The following is a 19,286-nucleotide window of genomic DNA, read 5'->3' on the forward strand; positions in this document are numbered from 1 at the left end:
CGTATTCGGGGGCATGGGCAGTGGGCACATCATACAAAGTACTCTGTGGGGCACATACATGAGTAGATTATTATAAATGGCCGCTTTCAAGGGAAGAACGTTTCAGAGAAGGGAGTAAAGTTCCTTAAGCTCTGCCTGTATGTCGGCTAAGGTCTGCCTTGACTTGTCTTGTCGGGTCCAGCCCGGGCCCTAATGCTGTGGGCAATGCGATCACTGCCGTGCACGGAGATATTGTTATTTGTCAAATCCGGTGCTCGCTTGTTCTTATCGTCGCCATCTTCAGCAGCGAGTTGCGCAGATGCGGGTGATCGCTGAAAGTTGAAACTCGTAAGGCAGTGGACGCGAAGTAGTATTCGTAGTTTACGAAAACTACCTACCAAAATATGGTATACTACCAGCCAGATACATCTCTTATGTGGCGGTATTCCAACCAAAAAATCTAGGTCGAGCAGTGGACGTCTATCGGTTGATGATGACGATGTAGTTATGAAGTGAAACAAGTTTCATCAGCAAGTTTCCGTAACAAGTTTTGGAACAAGTCTCGTCAAAAAGTTTCGTCAACAAGTTTCGTCTACAAGTTTCTACAACTTTAAACTACAATTTTCTGTAACAAGTTGTGTCTAAGTACAAGTTACTGCAATAAGTTTCTGCAACAAGTTTCGTCTCCAAGTTGCAACATCAAGTTTTGTCAGCAAGTTTCTACAAGTTTCAACAGCATGTTTCTGCAAAAAGTTTCGTCAACAAGTTTCTACAAAAACTTTCTTCATCACGTTTCAACAACAAGTTTCTGCAGGAAGTTTCGGTGACAAGTTTCAACAACGAGTGTCAACAACAAGTTTCTACAACAAGTGTCTAACTATAAGTGTCGTCAACAAGTTTCGATTACAAGTTTGGTCTACAAGTTTCGTCTACAAATTTCGAGAAAAGTTGAGAAGTTGAGAAGTTTGAATCCAATTTTTTTACGGGACTATGTTGCAAAGTTTCTCTATCAATTAAAAAAAATAGGTACTCAAAACGGTTCACAAATCTCGGAGATTTCGGTGAATATAGGTAGAAAAACTTTCTTATTTAAACAACTCCTTTTTTGAAAGTCGGTTAAAAGAGTAGCCTATGCTCTACTCCTTGATTAATCCTCTACATGTCTATGAAAGTCTCGTCAAAATAAGTTCAGCCGGTTCGAAGATTAGCCCGTTGTAACAGACAGAGAGACAAAAATTGTTGCTTAACCAATTGCAACATTGAGCGCCATCTTGTGAGCGAGAGCTAAGTTTTATAAGGCTGTCGTTTTTCTACTCGCCACTAGAGGGCAGTAAATGCAGCGCCATCTTGTAAGCGATAGCTTAGTTTATAAAGCTGTTGTTTTTATGTACATATTCGTTGTTAGAGGACATTAAATGAAAGAGGTACCTACCTAGGTAGAGGTACTAATATTATATTTTTAATTTAAAATCATTGCAAGATTGAGTGCCATCTTGTGAGCGATAGCTTAGTGTTCTAAATCTGTTGTCCTGCGATTTACCACTAGAGGGCAGTAAGTCAAAGAGGTTTTATAATAATAATTATTACAAGCTGATGCCCGCGACGATAAATCCCGTGGAAACTTTGATTTTCCGATATCATATCGTATCGGCTACGGTAGTAGCCTATGTTCTTTCCAGGGATGCAAGCTACCCCCGTACCAAATTTCATCAAAATCCGTTGAACGGATGGGCTGTGACAAGACAGACAGACACTTTCGCATTTATAATATTAGTATGGATATGGATAGTATGGGTTATGACATTAGGTATTCAAAAATGAGGAAAATGTTGTAATTTCAATAAAACACGATGAATGTACTAATAAAATATTTATTATCCGTTAAATAATAATACCAAATTAAATTCATCATGGGGAGTTGACGCGAGTCACGCAAGTTGTTATTATCACATTGCTACGATTTCAATTGTTGTGGGTTGGCTGGTATTCTTGCTGCAACTGTGCATTTTAGCCAACCAGAGGTGACTGTGTTGGTCACACTGTGGCTGTCGAAGGTCACGCGGCAGCAGGCCTCCTGGTCACTAGAGAGCTGAAGCGGTCACTTCGGATGTCGTCGTAGGGCTTGTCGGTCGTGGTGTTGGTCGTGTCGAGAGCTGAGGCGGTCACTTGACCGTGACGGAGATGACGCGGATGTCGTCGTAGGGCTTGTCGGTCTTGGGGTTGGTCTTGACGCCGCCGATGGTCTGCACGACCTCCATGCCGCGCACCACGCGCCCGAACACCGTGTGCTTGTTGTCCAGCCACGGCTGCGGGGAAACGAACCAATCATGTAGTGCTTGCGTCATTATACTCGGCACTGTGCTAGTAATGACTAATGACTGAACACTGGATAAATACTCTGTTGTGTACATATGTGTGTGTGTGTGTGTGTGTGTGGAGCTGTGGATATTGACTCTGAGAGTCATAGCGCTGGATGTGACCAGTGATCCTTGAACCAGTTTTTTAGAACTCAAAGATTCCCCGCGCCGCTAAGACTGTCTGTCTGTCAGTCTGTATTTCATGTTCAAACTTTGGCGCTCACAGTGGGCGTCAGATTGATTGAAAAGCTGCCGTTGGCGTTTAGTTCAGCGGTGGCCATGCTTGTCGAGCCTCCTAGTATAGAGCCTGGTACATATATTTGGCGCCAGGGTGATGAAGAACTGGCTGGCGTTGGCTTTGGGTCCAGCGTTGGGCATATAAGTCGGAACAATGAGTGTTTCTTATGAGGCCCATAAGAAAGCACACATGAGTGAGATGGGCCTTATAAGAAAGCTCAGAGTCTTACAGCGGGCGATGGAGAGAGCTATGCTTGCAGTTTCTCTATGTTATCAAATCAGAAATGAGGAGATCCGTTCGAGAACTAGAGTAATCGACATAGCTCAACGGGTTGCGAAGCTGAAGTGGCAATGGGCAGGGCATATAGTTCGTACAACCGATAGACATTGGGGTCCCAAGTTGCTGGAATGGCGACCTCGCCCGGAAGACGCAGCGTTGGAAGACCCCCCACTAAGTGGACGGACGACATCGGACGAGTCGCAGGGAGCCGCTGGATCCAGGCGGCGCAAGACGGTGGCGTGTGGTCCCTACAAGAGACCTATGTCCAGCAGTGGACGTCTATTGGTTGACGATGATGATGATGATGACTCATGTGTGAGGCTGGTACTCACAGTGGGCGCCAGGGTGATGAAGAACTGGCTGCCGTTGGTGTTGGGTCCAGCGTTGGCCATGCTCACAGTGTAGGGGCGGTCGTGCTTCAGCTGCGGCCTGAACTCGTCCGCAAATTCGCCGCCCCAGATACTTTCTCCGCCCGTGCCGGTGCCTGAAAGGAAGATTTTTGAATATTTGGCTTGGGATTTCAATTTACCAAGTCTGATAGTTTTTCCTAACGTCTCCTGCGGCATACTGATCCTTTAAACTGTCAGGTCTGTCGGACTAAATTTAGCCTTTTTGTTTCTTGAAGACAACTGGTTATTATAAGTCAACATTCCAGAGACTCGCACGAAGCGATTTGCTTGCTTAACCGCTGGGATATTGAATGTCCTTCCGAAAAAAGTTATCTGTATGTGCTCACCAGTAGGGTCGCCGGTCTGCACCATGAAGCCCTTGATGACCCGGTGGAAGATGTGCCCGTTAAAGTAGCCGTTGCGTGCGAGCCCGCAGAAGTTCCCCCTGTATGTGCTCACCAGTAGGGTCGCCGGTCTGCACCATAAAGCCCTTGATGACCCGGTGGAAGATGTGCCCGTTGAAGTAGCCGTTGCGCGCGAGCCCGCAGAAGTTCTCCACAGTGCGCGGCACGTCTTTGCCGAACAGACGGATGTGCACATCCCCCAGCGACGTGTGCAGGATGGCTTGCTCGTACAGACGCTGGACGCCTGACGTGAAAATACAATACATTAATTTTGACGTGAAAGCACATGAAATTTTTTAAACAACTACGCAATTGTTTTTTTGGTTATTCCTTGTATATTATCCCCTGATGTAGGCATCCGCTAAGAAAGGATTTTTGAAAATTCAACGCCTAAGGAGGTGAAATAGGGGTTTGAAATTTGTGTAGTTTACGCGGTAACTACATTACGCGGTAATTTATAAGTAAAAGAAATTATCACGAATGCTACAAATGTCCTACAGATTACCAACCTTGTCCTTCGGTAGCTGAAATGATGTCCTCCTTGGAAGGTTTCTCGTTGAAGATGTCCCGGTCTGCATCAGGGCTCTTCACGTCGTCGGGGCCGCGGCGCGAGAACATGTAGAAGCGGTTCTTCTTGTAGGCCGTGCAGAACAGAGTCGGGTCCGTCTTTATGTTCAACAGTGTCGGGTTCTCTGACCCCTCCATTTCCAGCGTTGTCGCCAATTTCGGTTGATTTGTCCGACCCTGAAGGGTAAATTGTGTGAAACAAGCTGTGATAGCCTAGTGGTTAGGACGTCCGCCTTCTAATCGGAGGTCAGGGGTTCGATGCACGCACCTCAACTTTTCGGAGTTATGTGCGTTTTAAGTAATTAAATGTCACTTGCTTTAACGGTGAAGGAAAACATCGTGAGGAAACCTGCATACCTGAGAGTTTCCCATAAAGTTCTCAAAGGCGTGTGAAGTCTACCAATCCACACATGGCCAGCGTGATAGACTTTGGCCAAAACCCTTCTGAGGAGACCCGTGCTCTGTAGTAAGTCGGTGATGGGTTGATCATGATGAAGTGTAAATTTAGCATCAGTAGGGCGATTGTCTAAAACCTGCATCAATCATTATTACAATCTCAATTGTTCTGATTGGCTGAATTTGTGCGATTCTTGTTGCAACAATGCATTGTAGCCAATAGTGAGCGATGATCACCAATCAGAGGTGATTACGATCGTGACATTGTAGCTGTTATTCTCCCGCAATCGCGCAGCAGATATCAATACAGATTATTATCTTAGGTTTAATGGATTTGGCATCCCGGGGAAGGACATAGGCTACTTTTTATCCCTGAAAATCAAAGAATGCCCACGGGATTTTTAAAAACCCGAATCCACGCGAACGAAGTCGCGGGCATCATCTAGTATGTAAATAAAATAAAATAAAATCGAGAGGAGTGGGGCAACAATTAAATGGCCTAGCATGAAATGGGCTGGTGTAGAATGGAATGGAGGAGATGGAGGTGAGAATGGAAATAGGATGGAAATGATGAAATAGAGTGGGAGAGTAATGCAATGGAGAGGAATGAAATGGAGAGGAATAAAATGGCGTGGGGTGGAATAGAATGGAATGGAGTACCTGGAAGAGCGCCAGCTGCAGCGGGCGCAGGTTCTCGGGCTTGCCGAGCATGGCCACGCAGCGGTTGGTGGCGAGGTTGATGAGCTTGACGCCCAGCATGGTGGAGTACGCGATGAAGTGGCCGCTGATGTCGAACACGATGTTCGCGAGCTGCGCCGCTTCCGACTTGTCGAGGTCGCGTTCTGTCGCCATCCTGAATAGGAATGACTACTAGTCAATTCAGCGACTTTCCATCAAACGTCAAAACGTTCGCTTAGGAGGGAGCACAGGTATGACGTCATAAAGGTTTGATGTGATTTGTCGTATAGTACGCGTCACGCGACAGGTCAAGATGGCAATCGGGGAGGGAACGCCCCGCACAGCTGCACAGCATCCGCGCTAACCCGGTGTGGGCGAGCGCGGGTGACGTGCCCCGATAGCCATCTTAACCTGTCGCGGACTTTACTATCGATAATTTAAAATATGTAGTTAGTAAACTTAAAACTAACAGCGGATTTTCACGAATTTTGGAAAATTCTCTATTCAATAGTTCCTAAATAATTTATTTTTGACAGTAATCATGCCAAATTATAAACAATTTTTTTGTTAGATTTAGAAAGTATCAAACACCAAAGGATCGCGCCTAAAAGTATAACTTTACCGTCTGCCGAACTCCATGTTGGGCAGCTGCTGCGTCTGGTGCTGCAGCTCCTGGAAGCGCTGCAGACTCTCGTCCAGCACTTTGTGCAGCTTGCCCGTCAGGAAGTGGAATACTCGGACCTGATATGACGAAATTTTTACCCTTTATGGTGGTGTAAAACCGGTGCTAATAGAAACAACCACTGAGTTTGATAGACACCCCTTTTATTGTCCACACTTCACACAGATACAGAGTTATTAATTACTAGATGATGCCCGCGACTTCGTCCGCGTGGACTTAGGGTTTCAAAAATCCCGTGGGAACTCTTTGATTTCCCCAGGATAAAAAGTAGCCTATGTCCTTCCCCGGGGTGCAAGCTATCTCTGTACCAAATTTCATCAAAATCGGTTGAACGGATGGGCCGTGAAAGGCTAGCAGACAGACAGACACACTTTCGCATTTATAATATTAGTATGGAAGTATGGATGGATACTTGGATTATTATTTACACCACTCGCGGGACCCCAGTGAAGGGTTATTTCGAGCCGGAGTTTTTCTCCTCCAGTCTTTATCTTAAAGCCTAGCCGGCAGGCAGAAGCCGGGTCCGTGACTAGGGAAGATGAGACCGAAGAATTGAAAACTGACTGATTTGGTCGCGATGTAGCGTTTTTATTGGCTCACATACTGCTAATTGACAATTTATTATTGGTTTCAATTTGGAAATAGCAACTCTTTCTTCTACCCCCCTAAATGATACCTTATTGATTTTTTGGGTTCCATACCGCATAAGGAAAAAGGAACCCTTATAGGATCACTTCGTTGTCTGTCCGTCTGTCATGTCTGTCAAGAAAACCTATAGGGTACTTCCCGTTGTCTTAGAATCATGAAATCTAGCAGACCTGGGTCTTATAGTACAAGTAAAGGAAAAAAAACAAAAACCGTGAATTTGTGGTTACAGCACAAAAAAATGTGTTTATAAACAAATAATTTATTAATATTTTCAACTTTCAAAGAATTATTATACCAAGTGGGGTATCAAATAAAAGGGCTTTCCGCTTTACACATTCCAAAACAGATTTTTATGCATATTAGTTTTTGATTTATCATGCAAAATGTCGAAAAAATACGACTATAGTACGGAACCCTCAGTGCGCAAGTCTGACTCGCACTTGGCCGGTTTTTTTATTACTTACCTTTCTATCCAAACTTATGGAAGCCATCTTTTTTCCGTCGGGCGAGAAGTCCAACGCAGTTGGATAAGTTTTATTCTTTACAAAGTCGAATAGATCCGTATTCAATTTGGATTTGAATTTCACGTTTCTGGGAAACTCGTACTCATATTTTGGCCCCGTCCAGTACTCCACAATACCTGACCAAGTAAAACGTTATTTTCTTCTGGTGTAGTCGAGAGTAAAAAAGGAAAACTTTATAACACAAGGGTAAACCCATGGGTTATATTTTCTTATAATAAAACTGTAATCTCGACGAATTCTATACAGGTTGTAATTACAACGCTGGCAAAAACTTAGCTCTACTATTATCTGCATTATAGTTGCCGAAACCGCAATGTATAGCGTGCAAAACTCGTGGTCAATGCCCCCACCTACGACACGGCAATGACCCCGCGACTCCTATCTACGCCACGCTCGTTGACCTCTAGAGTGAGTCAAGTGTTTTATTTGCAACTAGCTTATGCTCGCGACTTCGTCCGCGTGGACTACACAAATTTCAAACCCCTATTTCACCCCCTTAGGGATCGAATTTTCAAAAACCCTTTCTTAGCGGATGCCTACGTCATAAAAGCTATCTGCATGCCAAATTTCAGCCCGATCCGTTCAGTAGTTTCAGCTGTACGTTGATAGATCACTCAGTCAGTCAGTCAGTCACCTTTTCCTTTTATATATTTAGATACATTGCAAACTTTTAAAAAATACCGGGTTTTCTCATTTATTTTTTTGCGTTTATTTTTTGTGGTATCTATCTGTAATAATCAGTACTATTACTTGTCTTCGTTTTTGCTAGCGATCTAATTACACCCTGTATATTTTGAAAATTTAATCGGACAAAGAATTATTATTATCAATATTCAAATCATTTTTTTAATTTTCGTCTGTCTAATGCCTGCGTGCTGTCTAATGTTTGGATGTTGCATATACCCAACAGCGGATAAGAAAACCTGCCTGCTTTGTCGACGGAGACGGCCACTTCGTAGACAGGGTTGTACTTGATGGTGAGCACCTCGCTCTGATGCAGCGCCAGCGTGTGCAGCGGAGCACCCGACGCCTGCGTGCCGTCGAATATGTGAATTTTATTTGTGCCTTTTTCCGATCTGCAAGTGTATTTCTAAAAATTGTAGGATAGAAAAGCCACTATCGGACACTCCCACAACACATGCCTATCTTTTTCCTCCTTTACGAAGACTTGCGGGCGACGATGTTGGACAGGATTGTATGCGGGGAAGCGGGGGACCAGTCTTCTACACGGACCTCATCATCGGCGGAGTATAACAACCAGCTACGGCAATTCGCGCACTATTGGCACAAGAGAAAAAGCAGCTCGGAGCGTATAGCTGCTAGAAACCACACAAGAACCTTCCAGACTAGGATACGGAAACCTTCGAGGGGAAAGTGAACACAAGGGAGAAGGAGGACATATGAGTCAAGAAGGCACCCCAACAAAACGCCAAGGATAAGTACGAACTGCCACCCATATCCAAGAGCTGGGCCCTGGGTTGTGTGAAGCTATTAAAGCTGGTTATATACCAGCTTTAATAGCTTTTCACAGCCCATCCATTTAACCGATTTTGACGAAACTTACAATAGAGATAGCTTGCATTCAGGGGCATAGATTACTTTTCATCCCGGAAAATCAAAGAGTTCCCACAGGATTTTTGAGAACCACGTGGACGAAGTCGCGCGAGCATCATCTGCTACATAATAACTGTAGTTTTAAGTTTGCAATATATGAGAACATAGTTGAACAGAGAGATATCATACATATAGGAACGACTTACACAGCTATTGCTGATATGGGGTCGCCCGCTGAATGCACCCACTCTGCACAGTAGGGCTCGAACTCCAGCGATAACATGTTGATCATGTCTGGAAGTGGAAACAAATAAGTGTTTGTTAATATTTAAATGCTTATAACTTTTTTGTTATTTGATCGATTTAATTAGTTTTTCAGTCTACGTCAATATTTTTATCTTTTTTTTTTTTTGTCTAGGAGGAGGAAAAATCCCTAATGGACTTCTGTCTATCGACAGGGTGTGTCCGACTCGCACGGACTAAAAAGACCTCCCCCTCTGCGAGATCAGCACGGAACCGTGTAACATTACTTCGTGCTGACCCTCTGGTTGCTCTCTCTCCTTTTTTTCTTGTTTTTCTCTATCTTCTCATCATTATGGCTCTCGGCATCTGACCGTATCTGTGCCACTCATTATTTTTATCCCAGTTTATAATAAAGTAATAATAAAATTGGAGTCAAATACCCAATCAGTACCAGTGCCCTAAAAAAATGGAGGCAGTACCAAAGTTGACAACGTCGAAGACCTTGACGGTTTTCTCCGAGGAGGCGGTGCAGAGCAGCGTGCCCGTGCTGTTGGCGGCCACGCGGGTGATGCTCGCCAGGTGGCAGCGGAAGTGCTTCACAAACTCAATGCCTTCCTCCTGATACAAAAAAAAACCTATATTGCGGGCTGCATTTGATGACCTCCCTGGCGCATGGTAAGCATTGTGGTCTTATTAGTTGGAGGTCCCGGGTTCGATTCCTGGCAGGGGTTTGGAATTTCATAATTTCTAAATTACTGGTCTGGTGGAAGGCTTTGGCCATGGCTAGTTACCATTCTACAAACACTTACCACCAGGTGAGATTGCAGTCAAGGGATAATTTGTGTCTGAATAAAATAAAATAAAATCACTTTTTTTAGGGTTCCCCAGAGAAAAAAGAAAAAAAATGTCCCATCCAAGGAATCAAAACCTAATTTAGGTTACTTCTTGTTGACCTAGAATTATGTCAAGTAGCAATGCTTTTAGTAGGTGGAAAGGAGAAAATCCGATATCATGAATTTTTGGTTATATCACTACCTGTACCCATATCAGTCACAGGCATCAGCTAGTTACTTCATCATCATGATCAACCCATCGCCGCCTCACTCCAGAGCCCCGGTCTCCTCTCAGAGTGAGAAGGGTTTTGGCCATAGTCTACCACGGTGGCCAAGTGCAGATTGGCAGACTTCACACACCTTTGAGAACACTACGGAGAACTCTCAGGCATGCAGGTTTCCTCACGATGTTTTCCTTCACCCTTAAAGCCAGTGATATTTCAATTACTTAAAAACGCACATTTTTTTTTATTTTGTGATTTGCTATCAGTCCGAGGACTTTTAGCAAATTAGGTGTAGGTTCATGTTTTGTAGCGGCTGCTCCTCTTTAGGACCTAGCACTCACCTCTTTATTGCCTATCAAGAAGCAAGGTCGAGAATACATTTTCTCTTTAGGAAAAAAAACAAAACGCACATAACTCTGAAAAGTTAGAGGTGCGTGCCCGGGATAATTCCTACCACTTCCGGTTGGAGGGTGAACGTCCTAACCACAGCTTTTTATTAGCTAATTAGCTAGTAATTTTTTAAGTACAGTGGAAACTAGATTAACTGGACTAATTGTTGTCGTTAGGGATTCGGATAATCGAATGTATGAAGAAAAGTGGGTTTTGTCCATACTATGTAGTTCACCATAATAGTATTTGCAATTTTCAAAATAAGATAACTATACCAAGTGGGATATCATATGAAAGGGCTTTGCCTGTACATTCTAAAACAGGTTTTATTTATTTTTATGCATAATAGTTTTTGATTTATCGTACAAAATGGCGGAAAAAATACCCACGTATGGAACCCTCCATGCGCGAGTTTGACTCGTACTTGGCCGAACAATTTTCGGTTGGTAGTCTGGATAATCGCGAATCCGTATAACCGAGGGCCGGATAATCGAGGTTCTACTGTAATATAAATAACCTGCTTTTTCCAAAACTTCAAGTGGCCATCCTGGCTGGCAGTGATCACAAAGTCGGTCTTGGTGACCACAACGTGTGTCACCACATCTCTGTGCATGTAGCTCTTCTCATATGTTTCTGATAGCGGCAAGTTTTCCAGGAACAGAGATTCAAACTCCAAAACTGAAAATTATTATCAATTTATACAATACAAGCTGATGCTCGCGACTTCGTCTGCGTGGACTACACAAATTTCCAACCCACCAAATACAGAAAGTATTTTTGAAAATTCAACCCCTAAAGGGCTGAAATAGATCCCTTTAGGGGTTGAATTTTCAAAAATACTTTCTTAGCGGATGCCTACGTAGTAATAGCTATCCTAATTTCAGCCCGATCCATTCAGTAATTTGAGCTGTGCGTTGATAGATCAGTCAGTCACCTTTTCCTTTTATAAATTAAGATTTACTAATTGAATATATCACAAATAATGAAACTAAATCACTAATTGCTTATTTTAGGGTTCTGTACCTACCTCAAAAGGACAAAAAGGAACACACTTTCCGTTGTTCTAGAACCTTGACAGGTAGAGATGTCTTATAGCACAAGTAAAGAGAAAACTCCAAAACCCTCAATTTCTGGTTATATCAGAAAAAATAAAATTAAAGAATAGAATAGAATATATTTTTATTCAAGTAAACTTTTACAAAGTGCTTTTGAATCGTCATCCAGTTTAATTTACCACTGGTTCGGAATGCCGTTCCTACCGAGAAGAACCAGCAAGAAACTCGGCGATTCAATTTCAATTCAATCAATTTACAATATTATTGTATAAAAAGAGATATTTTTTTCTTTCGATGGTACGGAACCCTTCGTGTGCGAGTCCGACTCGCACTTGACCGGTTTTTCAATAGGTACACTGACAAATTAAGGCTGATAGATACCTCGGCCATATGAAACTTATGAATGAGTAAGTACAGCAGTAAGATAACAAAGCAATGGTTTAAAAATCATACCTTTGCGTTTCTTAGGTTTCGGTGCATTGGTTGATGCTGCCTCTGAAGGCATGGGCCCTATCCAGCCCTCCCCATCGTCTGCTTCTTCAGAATTCTCTTGACTATTGGGCCTTTTATCTACTGACATTTTAATATAAAAACCAGAAAGAAAACAATAATATAAAATGTATGGTATCACAGAACTGTTGTTAGAAATTGAAATTCAGATTATACTTTCTGTTAAAACTAATTTTAGCACTTAATAATTAGTAAATAATTTAACAATTCAAAATATATCATTATAACCTCTCTAACAAAACAAAACAAATTGTCATTTTTTTTTCCTCATTCTAGGATTGCCAGTTTTTCTCACAGACTCACACACGGACCAGAAAATGTTCCGTGGACTCACAGACCAATAACATAATATAGGATAGTTTTTCTGAAAAATATGCCCGTGATACACATGCTAGTTAATGGCATGCTAGGTGCTGGCAGGCTGGCATGCCAGCTACTAGCAGAATGTCGGTGCGTGATTACACATGCTTGTAACTGGTATGCCAGTTACTAGAAAGGCTGCGTACCGTGCCAGTGACGTGCGAGTTAAAGACCACAAAATGAATATTTATGAAGAAATAAATGCGTGTTACAATACAACTCGCGATTATCTTAGTGAAGACACTTTTGAAAGAAAGGAATAGACGCAAAAACAATATGGAGAGAAATTGGATCAGTAGTAGTACCTACGATGTGCGAGTTACTAGCAAACATAGATAATATACTAATTAGCAAACACGTTACGACGTATTTCGCGTGCTTGTAGCTGGCATGCGAGTCCCCTGTCCCACTTCCCCTATAGGGGAAAAAATCAAACGCCGTGCGGTCTACTGGTATGCCATGTACTGGCAGAACCTCGATACACATGCTAGTAGCTCGTTCTTGCTAGTAACTGGCATGCTTCTGTGCGAGCTACTAGCATGTGTATCAAGCATATTCAATGTACTCTGTGGCTATAGTCTTGGTAGGTCGGGACACTGAGGCTCTATGCTGAGGCCAAAAGGAACATTACATTTTTCCGTGATTGCGCCATCTATTGGTGAGTAGCTGTACCGCATTTTGGTGCTGTGTAAACTTTAGCCCGGGATTCCGGAAATGGAACCGTCTCTGATTTCTTCAATATAGCAAATTTCTTCAATTTGCAATACAATTGTTAATTTGTTATTTTACAAACGCTAGCTAACCTAATATCGATACGTAGTTTTATTACTCTATCTACATAGATTAATAACTCAGCCTTCATTAATTCATGCATGATAGATGTCGCTATAAGATAGGTAGGTACAACTGCACTGTTTTTTAAAACTTTTTGTTTTTATGCTTTTTTTTTAGATTTTTTGTTTTTTTACATAACATAACAAAATCTGTCTAATCTAAAATTTTCAGCATAATTTTTTCTCTTTTTCTGAAGTCTCTTCGAACAGCGATTTAATATTTTTAAACTTTGTAAAAATAAATTATGGCTAATATTTATACCTAAGTAGGTCTATTTTTGTTCTGATAAAGCTTGAAAATGAACGTTTAAACATACTTTCTATAAAGAATAAAAAATATTATTTCTTTTACGAGATATTTCCTATTTATTTTCCTTCTAAATTGCCAGACTTTATGGGCAAGGTAAGTGGGTAAGCTATATTCTGCTCTCTCACTCACTCTCGCAGAAAGCCGTAACCCCCCCCTGTGCCCGCGTACCTTTCATTTATTTTCTTGTACTGAGGCGCGGTTACCCCGCCTCCTCGCTCCAAATGCGTTTCCATTGTATGATTTCGCAAACAATATTTAAAAATAAATATTTATGATTGACAAAAAAAGAATATTAAAAAAAATTATTAATTAAAAAACATCCGACTTTAGTTAAGCACTAATATCTACATAGTCAATGCTTTGTTATTATTTTATATATACATACCTAGTACCTACCTACCTACATTGGAATATTAGTTGGTACCTAATCAATTATTAATGTACTAACATAAGTCCTATTATTAAACCTACGTCTAAAATTATTTTTTTCTTCACAATACTACCTATTAGTATGTTTATCTACACCCATAATATTATGAATCCTCTATAAAAGATTCTGAAAAAGTTAGCTTATTGCCAACATTAAAACACCCAATATCTTAATAACCATTAAAGCATCCAAACGAGTGTTATAATGTTGTACTGAATTTCATTATAACACTCCTGTGAAAAAGAGACAGCGCTATACTGCTGGCAAAAATCTGTCTCGTTATGCCAGCAGTATAGCGCTGTCTCTTTTTACACTTAAACTTTATGGTATGGTATTAAAGTTCAAATTGACTTTTAAGTATTATTATGAATCTTTTGTAAGGGAATATAGAAAAGTGTTGTTGACTTTTTCAGCCAATTTTTAAATTTTTCTCTCCGTCAGAACTATCCTCGTACTTCAAGAAATATTATAAAAAAGAATTAGCGAAATCAGTTCAGCTGTTCTTGAGATTTGTGCTTAGCAACACATTCAGCGATTCATTTTTAGATATAGAGATTGCAGCTTATGCCTTTTTAATCCGTAACCTGCCTAATAATTCTATTGTCTATCTAAGCACTTATGGGTTTTGTACAATAAAGCAATATGTACTTAAGTACTTTGCAACAATAATAATCTTAGCTAATAATAATTATAAAATCTTTTTAAAACATTATCGCTAATACAATGGAAATAAGGCACTCGATTCTCGGTAATCGCAAAGTCGTAAACAGCCCGCTGTGGCCTCGCGCTACGCCACTATCGCGTTAGCCAATAGGAACATAGTAACACGACATATCACGTCATTTTTGACCAATGAACGTTCGAATTTATCACGTTATTTCTAAAAATAGCTTATCTGAGTCATGGAATAAAAGCAGTGGTTGTTTCTTAACAATGTTTAGAAACAAGTGGAACGTCAAAGGAGGTGGATGTGCGTAGTTGCATGAGAAAGTTTTATTGGTGAAGTGAGTCGAGTGATACCAATGGTTCGGCAGTTCGGCCACGGGATGGAGACCACCTTCTACGACGAGCAGTACCCCCTGAGCGGCCCCGTGGAGAGCCTCAAGCGCTCGCTCACGCTGGACCTGGAGTTCGGGCGCGGCGGCAAGCGCGCGCGCAACGGCGCGCCCGTGCTGTCCTCGCCCGACCTGCAGCTGCTCAAGCTGGGCTCGCCCGAGCTGGAGAAGCTCATCATGCAGAACGGCATGATCACCACGGCCACGCCCACGCCGGGCGGCGCCGTGCTGTTCCCCGCCGTGGCGCCCACGGAGGAGCAGGAGCTGTATGCGCGCCCCTTCGTGGAGGCGCTGGACAAGCTGCACCACGGCGAGCCGGCGCCGCGCCGCGTGTACGCCGACCTGGACCGGCCGCTGGAGCGCTACCCCACGCCTGTGGTGAAGGACGAGCCGCAGACCGTGCCCAGCGCCGCCAGCTCGCCGCCGCTGTCGCCCATCGACATGGACTCGCAGGAGCGTATCAAGCTGGAGCGCAAGCGGCAGCGCAACCGCGTGGCGGCGTCCAAGTGCCGGCGGCGCAAGCTGGAGCGCATCTCCAAGCTGGAGGACAAGGTCAAGCTGCTGAAGGGCGAGAACGCGGAGCTGGCGCAGATGGTGGTGAAGCTGAAGGACCACGTATCGCGGCTGAAGCAGCAGGTCATCGAGCATGCCAACGGCGGCTGTCACATCGACGCGCACTTCTGAGCGAGCCCGCGCGCTCTCCACATTCCATGCTAGTCGCGCCCGCTCGGACGCAGCATACAAAGCGATTTGTGATCTTAATTTTACCGTGTAATATATAGTTAACTTTAGTGTGTAAGCTGGACTTCGGTGATGTGTCGTCGAGTGGCAGTGAGCCGCCTGAGCGCGAGACGAGGGTGTACTTAGAGCGATAGTCGCGAGAGAGCTACCGTCGTAAGTCGCAGTTATCATTTTCCTTGTATCAGTATTGCGTTGTCTCATTTAGAATAGTGTAGAGTAGAACTGTAGAAACTAGAAAGGATAATCGTGCAACGTCATTTGAGTGCAGACTGAGCGAGGTTGAGGCGACGTTGCCAGTTTTACGGCGAATTTCCCGTTCCAGTGATGTTGCCATAACTGCTCGAATCGCAGTGTTGTTGGGATTGTCATTGTTCATTAGCTTGTACGGTGACCCCGAAGGACCTAAAACTTACCAAATGTTGGAGGTGTGTATATACGTATGTCAAACAAATTCAGAATTTGGACAAGTGAGAAAGAAGACAGCTCGTCAAGGCCCACAAATAATAGGTGCGAAAGGGATGCGATCGCGCGTTGAGCTGGCAACGGCGCATCGACAAGTCACGAGCGGATGTTCTGTTAATTAAAATTCCGCCTGCGCCGCCCTCGCGGAATGGCGGCCATGTGTTCGGCTCCGGCAGTCGGACGTTCCGAATCACGTTTTGTTGCACAAGGTTAACGTTTTTCACAAGGATGATGGCGCCTCGATGCCTGATGGATTCTGCTCGACGACTGCATGTTGCTAGTGTGAAAGACTGATAGTGTGTGAGACAGTGTGCCTTGTAGGATGATGCGAGACGTATGTCCAACGTTGCTGTTTTGTAAAATGTCTCAGAACTGACCCGGTGCTCTTTAAAGGTCTTTAAACGTGAGGCCGTCCGATTAAAAAGTGAGATTGACGAATGCAAGTGAGTTTGATGAGTGTGTGAGTTGAGATTGAATGTGCGATGTATTTATTAGTGAGAATGTTTAATTACTAAGTATCAAGTAGCAATCTCGAGTGCCTACGCTTTGTAAAGTGAAGCCTGTTTTTATTGTTTTTGTTACCATTAAATGCGCTACAGTTAAATTGTTCTGTACCATTGTCTTCTATAGGTTATTATTATAAGTAATATTATACCAATTAACAAGTTGAATTGTTATAGACTATATTGGGGATCTTGCCGTTGGGACCGTGATATATTGGATTGGCATTAAAGTAAGAATGATTTATGGAATGTTATGTACTGAGATATTGTAGGACTGTAGATAGAAGACGCGAACGGCAAGTGAACCTTTTTGTATTATTTTTATACAGAAATGATTCTTCAGAATGTTAACAATAATTTGTAAGTTTATAAAGATAAAACAGTTATACTAAAATAATATATTTTTATCAATTTAACAAAGAATATTGTTTTATACTGAATACGTATTGTATGATAAAACAGAATAAAGAGAAAATAAATTATGAAGATTATTATACCATTCAATTTTATCTTTTATTTCGCAAATAGGTACCATAAATCTTTCTAACAAACCCGTTAAACATAAAAGCAAACTAACAAAATCTTAATGTTAAAATACAAAAGGTTTTATTAGATGGAGAATTGGAGATGATCTAGTTTTTTGCATTTGCAGCATGATATTCTGGATGCAATTTTATACCAATTTCCATGCCAACAATAAGAATAAATCGAACGTCGGAAAGTTTCAAAAAAAATATGTTCGAACCCCATAACGAAGTATACAGTTAACGGGTTAGCGGGTGTCGAAATCAAAACCATAATATATTAGTCCCAGATATTCGACATGTAGAAAGAAGAAAACAATATCGAAAATCACAAGACAAGATCATATTCGATAAATTAATTCCTGAAGACGAAGACAAAAAATAAATCAAATCACATCACATCCGCCGGCCTAAATCCAATAATTCGATAAAAGTTAAATACAATATTAACTTAATGTTATTTAGGGTACCGTATTAGGGTATTTTAATCAATATTGTTTGGGAAATATACTTCTGGAATGGTCAGAGTAAAAAATAACAAACAGCGTTCAATGAAAAATATTATTTTTCTGAAATAAACTCCATTGCAAGTACATATACCTAATAAAAGTTGTGACTCGTGACCTATAATTGTGTAGGTAGATGCCTACGTCCTTTCTATGGTGCTGATAAGAGTGACTAATATTATGCTATAATGCATCTCATATCTCTGAGATGAATAAAGCAACGTAATCAGATCAATCTAGACAATATCGACGGTAAACAAATCAACCAACGTATTATCATTGGAATGATAAGACTATGTTACGTAGAATACATTATGGTATGAATGTTGCGTAATCTCTCACGTAAGGAATGAATCAAAACTCTACAATCGAGTTCATATTAAGTAATGCTGTATTTACATGGGGCTTCCAACAGCCTTCGACAATATAGACGTACCTACTTCGATATACGTAGGTACATATAACTGGAAATTTACGCTTGTATTTACATGTAACATGAAACCTTAATTTTGATGGACTTTCGGCATAAAAATTGTTAAATCATATTCTAAGCAAAATTAAAAGTCTTCGAGCAAAACGTGTCCTGAGCGGTTTTAAACTTAGTCCTTGACACCTTGTCTTTCCCGCGATCTCTACCAGAACCGCATGCCATAAAATTTGTTTAACCCCGCCATGCTTTCTCCTGGCCTGAAAGCTCCAGTTGAGAGCTTGTCTCGCAATGCTGTTGAGTTCCCTCATCTTTGCGAGCGCAATAACTAAAAAGTAAATAAGTCAAGTTCGCTAAAATCTGCACTCAAAGCTACGCATTCATTGCGTAGATAACTAAGTAGCCAGTTCAGTTAACGCAGCAATTAAGAGCAATTATTATTAACTGGTCATAACAGGTGTTCCAAAGACTTAATTCTTCAAATCAGCTACTTAACTAATTGATGATTTAACTAGGTCTTAGTGAAGCGAGAGAGTATTTGTGCAAGGCCCTCGTGATCACAATAGTTGCATACAAACTCAAGAAATTCGTCCTCCCATTTTATTTATTCTGTGTTCCCATACCTCACGCCGAATTTTTAAAATTTTTGGAACTTTCAGGATAAGTACCGCTATCGCTAAGTATCGCTATTCTGAGAAAACTACTTACCAAAATTTTAAATCTGAATGGCTGAACCTTCCATTGTTGTTAGTATGTTACAACTTACAGTAAAATGCTAAATCATCATTTATTCGGACCAAAACCAAAAAGTTTCGCAATTCAGCAGCTGTTGAGCTTGAAGTGAAGCCCTCAGTTGATTTGTACTTGGTACCAATCCAATATAGATACACGAGTACCTAATGCACTCTGGGTGGACTAGTATAACAATGCGTTCAGGATGCTGTTGCGTCACCATGGTCCTGCATTGCATCGGCTACGTTTGCCAAGGCCTGGATAAACGGCTTGGATGCTATCTGGGGCAAAAAAACCCCTTCACTGCTGACTAGGGACAGACCGTGGAAGCAACAACAACATGCTGTGCATTATACATAGTTTGCAAAATGTATTAGTCCTCTGATGAGAAAACTCTTGTAAATGAGTAAATCCCTCTACTAACATCTTTGGAGATTAAGTAACGATAGTTAA

At 41.9% G+C, this 19,286-nt stretch overlaps 2 protein-coding genes across 2 annotated transcripts; one reads left to right on the forward strand and one right to left on the reverse strand.

Annotated features, from left to right (window-relative positions):
• Positions 1-1,834: 1,834 nt before the first annotated feature.
• On the reverse strand, positions 1,835-12,340 carry LOC117991920 (peptidylprolyl isomerase domain and WD repeat-containing protein 1). Its single transcript, XM_034979558.2, has 12 exons — positions 11,894-12,340; positions 10,903-11,063; positions 9,418-9,556; positions 8,902-8,989; positions 8,069-8,217; positions 7,082-7,257; positions 5,910-6,028; positions 5,270-5,462; positions 4,156-4,390; positions 3,702-3,890; positions 3,186-3,337; positions 1,835-2,285 (listed from the first exon to the last, which is right to left on the reverse strand). The coding sequence occupies exons 1-12, from the start codon at positions 12,018-12,020 to the stop codon at positions 2,142-2,144; spliced, it is 1,872 nt and encodes a 623-aa protein (XP_034835449.1). The 5' UTR covers positions 12,021-12,340; the 3' UTR covers positions 1,835-2,141.
• A 2,466-nt stretch (positions 12,341-14,806) lies between these two features.
• On the forward strand, positions 14,807-17,148 carry Jra (Jun-related antigen). Its single transcript, XM_034979570.2, has one exon. The coding sequence runs from the start codon at positions 14,906-14,908 to the stop codon at positions 15,620-15,622; it is 717 nt and encodes a 238-aa protein (XP_034835461.1). The 5' UTR covers positions 14,807-14,905; the 3' UTR covers positions 15,623-17,148.
• The last annotated feature ends 2,138 nt before the right edge of the window (positions 17,149-19,286 follow it).

The sequence above is a fragment of the Maniola hyperantus genome, chromosome 20, assembly GCF_902806685.2.
Source record: "Maniola hyperantus chromosome 20, iAphHyp1.2, whole genome shotgun sequence".
NCBI classification, from domain to species: domain Eukaryota; kingdom Metazoa; phylum Arthropoda; class Insecta; order Lepidoptera; family Nymphalidae; genus Maniola; species Maniola hyperantus.